The 7,695-nt window shown below is 47.7% G+C and overlaps 1 protein-coding gene across 4 annotated transcripts in view; it reads left to right on the plus strand.

Moving 5' to 3' along the window:
• The window catches only part of SRGAP3 (SLIT-ROBO Rho GTPase activating protein 3), a 268,397-nt gene that overhangs the window by 134,580 nt on the left and 126,122 nt on the right, over window positions 1–7,695 (plus strand). For all 4 annotated transcript variants that reach the window (XM_008573540.1, XM_008573541.1, XM_008573542.1 and 1 more), the window contains exon 2: window positions 1,785–1,977. In XM_008573540.1, the coding sequence (XP_008571762.1) occupies window positions 1,785–1,977 (193 nt within the window). The remainder of the gene's footprint in view (window positions 1–1,784; window positions 1,978–7,695) is intronic.

Below are 7,695 nucleotides of genomic sequence, written 5' to 3' on the forward strand. Positions count from 1 at the left end.
AAAAAAAAAAAAAAAAAAGGAAAAAGAAAAAGAGACTATTAAGCAGTCTATGAAGCACCATTGATGTAAATATTTTAATCAAACATTACATAATTCTTTCAGGGTATAATAATCTTTATATATGTTGTGTAACTTGTTAAATATGTAACTATCATTCATTTTCTTTGACAGACTTTGTTATGGGAGATTGAAATCAGTCTCAAAACTCATTTCTCATTATGATCTAAGTCTTTTTCCTTACTTTAGCTCTTTTCTGCATCTCCTGACAATTTTGAATTTTCTAAATCAGATAGTTAAGAACATTTTTAGTTTCAAGAGTTTATCATAATACGTTTCTATACTATTTTTAAAAATGGTAAATTGTATGGTATATGAATTATATGTTAATAAAGTCGTTACTGAAAAAAAAACTAAAAGGCTCACGGGTTGATTCCCCTGTAACACTTCTGCCTGCACACCCCTCGGGAAACCTTCAGGAAGCCAGAGTAGATCTGCCCCAGTTTGAAGAGTACTTCTCTGAAGGATGCTAAACTAACACTGGCAACGTTTCAGACAGGGCGCACATTTATGTAGGTGAGATTTGACATTTCAAGGACTGGTTTGAAAACTTTGAAGTCCATTGGGGGATAAATCCAGAGAAATAAAGTTTGGGACTGCACGGTGGAGAGCCTTGAACTCCATGCTGAGGGGTTGGACTTGATCCTCTGGCAGGCATTTGATCCCTCTGGGGGCATTTTGAGCAGGTTGCTGGTGTGAGCAGAGTGCTTTGGAGAGACTGATCAGTTGAGCAGCTTATGGGATGGCCAGAAAGGAGTCAGTGCATGGGGACTTGAAGATGAGATTGGGACTATTGGGATTCGGCTGTGTTTTTTAACTCCAACTCCCAGCTTTTGCACTTTTGTCCTGGATGCAAAGGCCTGGTTTGATCAATCAGTGCATGGGGACTTGAAGATGAGATTGGGACTATTGGGATTCGGCTGTGTTTTTAAACTCCAACTCCCAGCTTTTGCACTTTTGTCCTGGATGCAAAGGCCTGGTTTGATCAATCAGTCAGTATTTCCTGAAGTGTGGGGTATATTCTTCTGAGATGCTTATGCGTGGAGCTCTAGGTAATTCAAAGTGGAACACAGACATGGCCTTAAATAACACTGAAACCAAAGAGCCAAGAGCATCCCCTTGTCAGTCCTCTCTCAGTCCTGACGAAATCTGGAGAAAGTCTTTCTCTAGCACCTCTCATGCTGCCATTTCCCTTTGGTTGATGAAGAGCCAGCAGCTTAGGCTTAAGTCCTTTGGTATGCAGTAGTCTCTAGATATAATTTTACACAATTTTTGTTTTCATTGAATTATTTCCTATGTGCCAGACTGCAAAGAGTCCTAGTTTTCCACTTTACTGTAGTGATAGAAAACTTTTCATTTTAAGCAAGTTCATATCAGCAAGAAAAGTGAGTCAATTTACAGATCATATGGAAAAAATAATAATGCGGGGCATATGGATATGGCAAAAATCATGGTGATGACATGCAGTGATTCCAGTTGGGAAACACTGGGTTAGACCAAGTGGCAAAAACTGGCATGTGCCAAATCTTTGTGCCAGTGCTCTGCCAAGCAGATCCTGGCTCTGATCTGGCTTGGAGAGGCTCTGGGTGGTGGAGAGGGTGGGGATGGAGAGTGGGAAGGGAGGTTGCTGCCTACATTGCAGTGCCTGGGCACTGGGTCAGCTGGATGGGTCCCACTGCTGTCCCCAGCACCTGTCTAATGCTCCCGCTGCTTGCCTCTGCCCACAGAGATCCGCACCCAGCTGGTGGAGCAGTTCAAATGTCTGGAGCAGCAATCCGAGTCACGGCTGCAGCTGCTTCAAGACCTGCAGGAGTTTTTCCGCCGGAAAGCCGAGATCGAGCTGGAGTACTCCCGCAGCCTAGAGAAGCTGGCCGAGCGGTTCTCCTCCAAAATCCGCAGCTCCCGGGAGCACCAGTTCAAGTGAGAATTTGGCCAGGGCTGCGGGGAGATGGGAGGCCATGACAGGGGTGGGGGATGACAGCTGGTGGCAAAGCAGAAAGGAGGCCAGGCCCTGTTGGAAGCAGAGGGAGGCAGAGGGAGTGCCTTTAGGTCCGGTCTGCAGGCTGCTTATACCACCAAACCTCAGTCTTCTTCATGCATGATGTGTAGAAGCAGCGCTTCTGCAGAAGGTTGCTGTAGGAAATTAATGAGTAACCCAAGAAAAGTGCTTGTCATAGACAGTAAGTGCTCAGTAGATTGTTGTTGCTGTTATTATTATTATCCTCCCAAGCACTTGGCACTGACCTAGACTCCATTTGTGCCCTGGTGACACCCCTACCTCCTTTCAGGATATCCTGACCCTATTGAGGTGTCTTTTATCTGAGCATCAGCCAGCCCACATCCCAATTCCTTCAGCACAATGACTTTTGAATTTCTTCTCCATGGAACTTTTGCTCAGAACATTCCCCTTCCTTGCTGCCCTGGAGGACCTTGATGCCCAGCTCTTTTCCTGCCTTCCTCACCCAGTGGTATGACGCACAGACCCTCCTGTCTCCATCTCTCCCACCCTGAGCTCGGAGTGCACTGAGGCTCCATCTGCTTGGGCACTGACTTGGGGGCTCTGAATCCTCCAGCTACAAAACCTTCTGCAGTTGGGACACACTGGCTCTTGTCAAGTGCAGGCAGGGGGTGGCAGACCTGGCTGGACTGTGCCCCACACAGGGCGCCACTCTGTGGATCACCCCAGCCAGTGCTGTCTGTCCCTCAGCCGTCCTTCTTGGACTTTCTCCCCCCCTTGTGGCATCTCTCCAGTGAGTAGTCCTCAACTCCAGGAGACCAGAGACTCACTTTATAATCCATTTCCACCTCCTCAGGGTCCCATCCCCTTTTTCTCTATATGTGTTTTTTTTTTTTTTTTTTTTTTTTGTCTTTTTTCGTGTCCGGCAACGGATCGCAACCCTCAGTGTCACGCCCGTACCAGACCGGGACCGGCAACAGGATTGCAACCCTCGGTGCTGCGCCCGCACCTCGCTCAGCCAGTGAGCGGGAACCGGTCTGTATGTGGGATCCGAACCCTCGGAGGGAGCGCTGCCACGCTCCCAAGCGGCGCACTATAGCAGTGCGCCACTGGGCCGGCCCTATATGTGGTTTTTTAATTGTGGTAAAATACACATAACATAAAATCTATCATCTTAACCATTTGTCAGTGTATAGTTCAGTGGCATTAAGGACGTTCACACTATTGAGCAGTCATCACTACCATCCATCTCTGTCTTTTTCATCTTCCCAAACTGCAACTCTGTCCCCAGTAAACTGTAACTCTCTGTTCCCCTCCCCCTGGCCTCTGGCAGCCACCACTCCACTTTCTTTCTATGAGTTTATCTACTCTAGGCACCTCAGTTTAGGGGAATTGCACAGTATCTGTCCTTTTGTGAGTGGCTTATCTCCCTTGGCATAATATCTTCAAGGTTTATCCGTGTTGTAGCATGTGTCAGGACTTCCTTCCTTTTTAAGGCTGGATGGTATTTCACTGTATGTAGAGACCACGTTTGGTTTGTCCACTCATCCATCAATGGACACTTGCAATGCTGGCCTGGGAGATCTCTTCCTTTAACCTCCCTCAAACATCTCCCTTAGTCTGTGCCACAGCACATGGACACTTATTCATCTGCCTTTTTCTCTTGGTATTTGGGGATAAGAAATTGCTTTATTAAAGAGCAAAACTTTATTACACATTTGCAAATACCATGCTTCTTTTTCTACCCAATCTCATCTATTCAAACTTTCACTGAGGGAGGAAGCTTCTATTAACAACATCCTCCCAGGCATGGTCTAGGCCCTTTCACACACATAATCTCATTTTTCTGATATACAACTATTTTTGAAGAAAATTTGTGCCTTTTTCAAACAATGAAGGTAAAATCCTCATTGCATGCAACTTAGAAAATACAGGAAAGTAGGAGAAAAAATGTCACTCTTAGTCCCACCACTCAGAAGCAACCAGTGCCCACATTTTGGTGTCTTTTCTCCCCTGTCTTTTAATAATAACAATAATGATGATGATTTCTTGAGTGCATTAACTGAGCACTTACTCTGTGCCAGGTGGGTATTATTTACTACTCCACCATAAAGATGAGGACGGTGAAACTTTGAGAAAGGAACTCGTCCAAACATGTCTATGGACCAGCGATTGGAAAGAGACAGAAATGAACCTTCCACTGTTGTTCTGTCTCTGTTGCCTGGAATAAGAAAGGGCCCGGTGGGGCCTGAAAGCAGCCACAGAATCTGGACACTCCCCTAAGCTGCAGACATGGACACACTCACAGAAGCCGCGACTCTGGCTGAGCTCTCACTGGCCCCATCCACGTCTAGGGCACCCCCTGGCTGTAGACAGGACTGTGTGGTACGGCTGGAGCCTCGTTCCCTGCCCGTCTCCTTCCTCTTGATTTGGAATCAGCTTCCTTTCTATTCTCAGTGTCAACACTGGGGAGGGGGGAAAGGCGTGGCCTGGGGGAACATCCAGGGGTCCCCTCTTCCCTTATATTGCCTATAATGAGCTCGGCCAGCCCCTCATGGGTTCATTAACCAAGGTCACCAGACGGAACAGGAGTCCCAGCTGGCAGTCGGGCCAAGCAGGCTGCCTGACACACGATGAAAGTCTAATTAGGGTGCTGGCCCAGGCCTGTGCAGCCGGAGCAGCCCTCTGCACAATGCTAATGTGACAGCAGCGCTGTCAAGGCCTCTGGAAGTGGAGAGTCTCTAGGGGCAGGCTGGACTCACCCTATGACCCCAAGGTACCGACCAACCCCTGGCTGCCTCTTCTTTGGAGCTCAGAGCACAGGGTCTGTGCTGAGCTCCAGATCCTTCATCTTGGCTGTCCCAAGAAGCCTTGTCCTGCTGTTTTACAGATACTTCATTTAAGGGCGTCCTTTTACTTGACAAGCAGCCTCCCAGGCATTGAGGGTGACCTGGGTCTTGCGGTTTAATTCTGACTGCAATGGGCCCAGTGCTGGGTGGAGATGGAGCATCTGTGACTGATTTGAGGGAGGAAGGAAAGAAGGAAGGAAAGAGGAAGAGAAGGGAGAGGATTTACTTGGTCTAAAAAGTCCACTCTGGCTGGGAGATTTGGTTCAGGGAGGGAATCGACATGCCCAAAATCTCACAGCAAATTAGGGGCAGAACTGGGTTGGGAACTCAGGTCCCTAGACTCTAAGTCCAGCACTCCTGCTTGGCTCTGTGGGCCATGTCTTGCTGAGGCCCCAGTTGTTCCCTGTTCACCTGGGCAACTATAAAATTTGCAGCTGCCCAGGAGGTGCTGTGTTTAGGGCTGGACTCACCTGGGCTGAGTCTTATGTGGCATGTGATTCAAAGAAAGGATCAGAATGGCTCTGGGGGTTTCCCTGGGGCAGGTTGAATATTTAGAGAACAATATTATCCCGTGTTTCTTTTCTAACATCATGTATTTCTATTCTAACAAACCTTTTCCAAAGCACTGTGACATCTTGGCTCTCTTATAATTTTGATGATAACCCAGGGAAGTGAGAGGGAGCCGATTGTTTTTTCTCAAGCAAACCAAGCTCCAGAAGAGCTGAGTGGCTCATTTTACAAAGAACACACAGTGAGATATTGAGCTACAAAATCCAGGGCTCCCAACTTCCAGCTTGTGTTTCTCTCTCAAAGAAGCCGTGTGGTCCTTCATTTATTTGAAATGTGTGTATTGAGGACCTCTTATTTTCCTGGACTGGACTCAGTGCTGAAGATATAAAGATAAATGAAACAAGGTCCTTGCTCTCAGATTTTGAGAGACAAGAACATGGGGGGGTGGTGGGGATCAGTGCCTGGTATTTGGTGTGGTTGGGGCAGTCCCCAACTCCCTGTGGCTGTACTCTTTGAACACCACCTCCTGCTTTCCCTTAGCCCTCAGCAATTAGGTGTCACGTCCTCTGGAAAGCTGCCTGGATTCTGACCTGGTGCCTTCTTCTGTGTGCCTGTAATACTCTGAGGTACTCATTTGTTTGCTTATTCAACCAATATTTGTAGAGTGCCTACCAAATGCCAGACCCTGGGTTTACAGTGATGAACAAGATAGACTTGGTTCCTACCATGGTGGAATTTACCATCTAGTAAGGAGAGGGATGAAGGAGAAAAAATTAAAAAGTAAATAAAAGAAAGACAAGCTGTAATCAAATGATTACTGTGATGGAAATAAATATAATGTGAAATGTTCTGGTTATCTATTCTGCATAGCAGCAGTGCCCCTACTTTTAATGTATCTCATGATTTAATGGCTCAGGAATTTGGACAGGGCTCAGCTGGGCGATTTTTTGCCTTATGTGGCATTGCCTGGGATCACTCAGTGATATTCAGCTGGTGGCTGGTCTGGTCTGGACTGGAGGGTCCAAGATGGCTTTACTCACATACCCAGTGCTTTGGTGGGGATGGCTGGAAGGCTAGGCTCTGCTGGGCTGCCTCCCTCTCCATGTAGTGTCAGGGCCTCTGTCTCCATCCAGTGTCAGACCTTGGGCATGGTAGCTCAGGGCTGCGAGACAGCAAATGGCAGCCTCAGTCCTCCAATGCTAGGCCTGGAGCTCGCATAGTGTCACCTCTGCCCCCACCTTCCAATTCTATTGGTCAAAGCTCAGCTTCAGGGGAGGGGAGATAAAGCCCTCTGTCAAAGGCTTGGCAGTCTTCTTTCATTGTCCACACTGAGCTAGAATAGCGGTCAGGGAAGGCTTCTGGAGGAAGTGGGTTTATGCTGAGACCTGAGAAATGAGAAGGAGCAGCTCTGGGACAGGCCAGGTGGCTGGAAGTGGTGAGTGAGGGGAGAACGGAAGGCCCTTGAGTAAGTAGGGAGTAGCATGGTCTGATTTATGTATTTAAAAGACACCCTGGATTGGAGGGGGCAGAGCGGAGTAGAGGAGACCAACATGGCTGTGGGGTAGCTCTCTAGGCAGGAGGGAGTGATGGCCTGGGGGGAGCAGAGCAGACAGGGAGAAGTAAACATTCTGGGAAGTCATTCTGAGGTTGAATGGAGGAGAAGAGAGGAATCCAGGATGTCTCCTGTTTCTCACTCGAGATGGGAAGGACTTGAGGAGGGGTGTAAGGCAAAAGCTACCAGTACCCCATGTTTCATTGCCTGTGTACTTGTCTATCCCCCTTGGGACAGCCACTGGGCTGCAAGCTCTGAGATGGCAGAGAAGGTACCTGTTGACCTGGGGTTTCTAGCACCTAGTGCGATGTTTGGCACATGATTGCCACACAATAAATGTTTATTGAATGAATGAATGAAAGTCAGGTGGTAATTAGAGTTGTTTGGTGGGGGTGGAGGGGAGCAGGAAAGGAGCACATTTGTCTCTGGCTGCCTTAAGAGCATGGTGAGGCCTTTTGGGAAAAGGGTCACCTGCTCACATGCTGGCACTTGGTGCTGTGTTGCTGAGAGGACAGAGTGTGGACTTTGCAATGGTCTCCTGACCTAGAGAGTGGGGACCAGTGGAAGGCTAGAGCACTAGTTTACAAAGCCTCGTTACAGCCAGCAGCATCGGCATCACATTGGGACTTGTCAGAAATGCAGAGTCCAGACCTGCTGGATCAGGAACTCTGGGGTTGGAACCCAGAAATCTACAGTTTAACAGTGGATTCTGGTGGCCATTCACTTTTTTTTTTTTTTTTTTTTTTTTTTTTTTTTTTTTTCCGTTTCCG

This window comes from Galeopterus variegatus, unplaced genomic scaffold, assembly GCF_000696425.1.
Source record: "Galeopterus variegatus unplaced genomic scaffold, G_variegatus-3.0.2 Scaffold931, whole genome shotgun sequence".
NCBI lineage: Eukaryota > Metazoa > Chordata > Mammalia > Dermoptera > Cynocephalidae > Galeopterus > Galeopterus variegatus.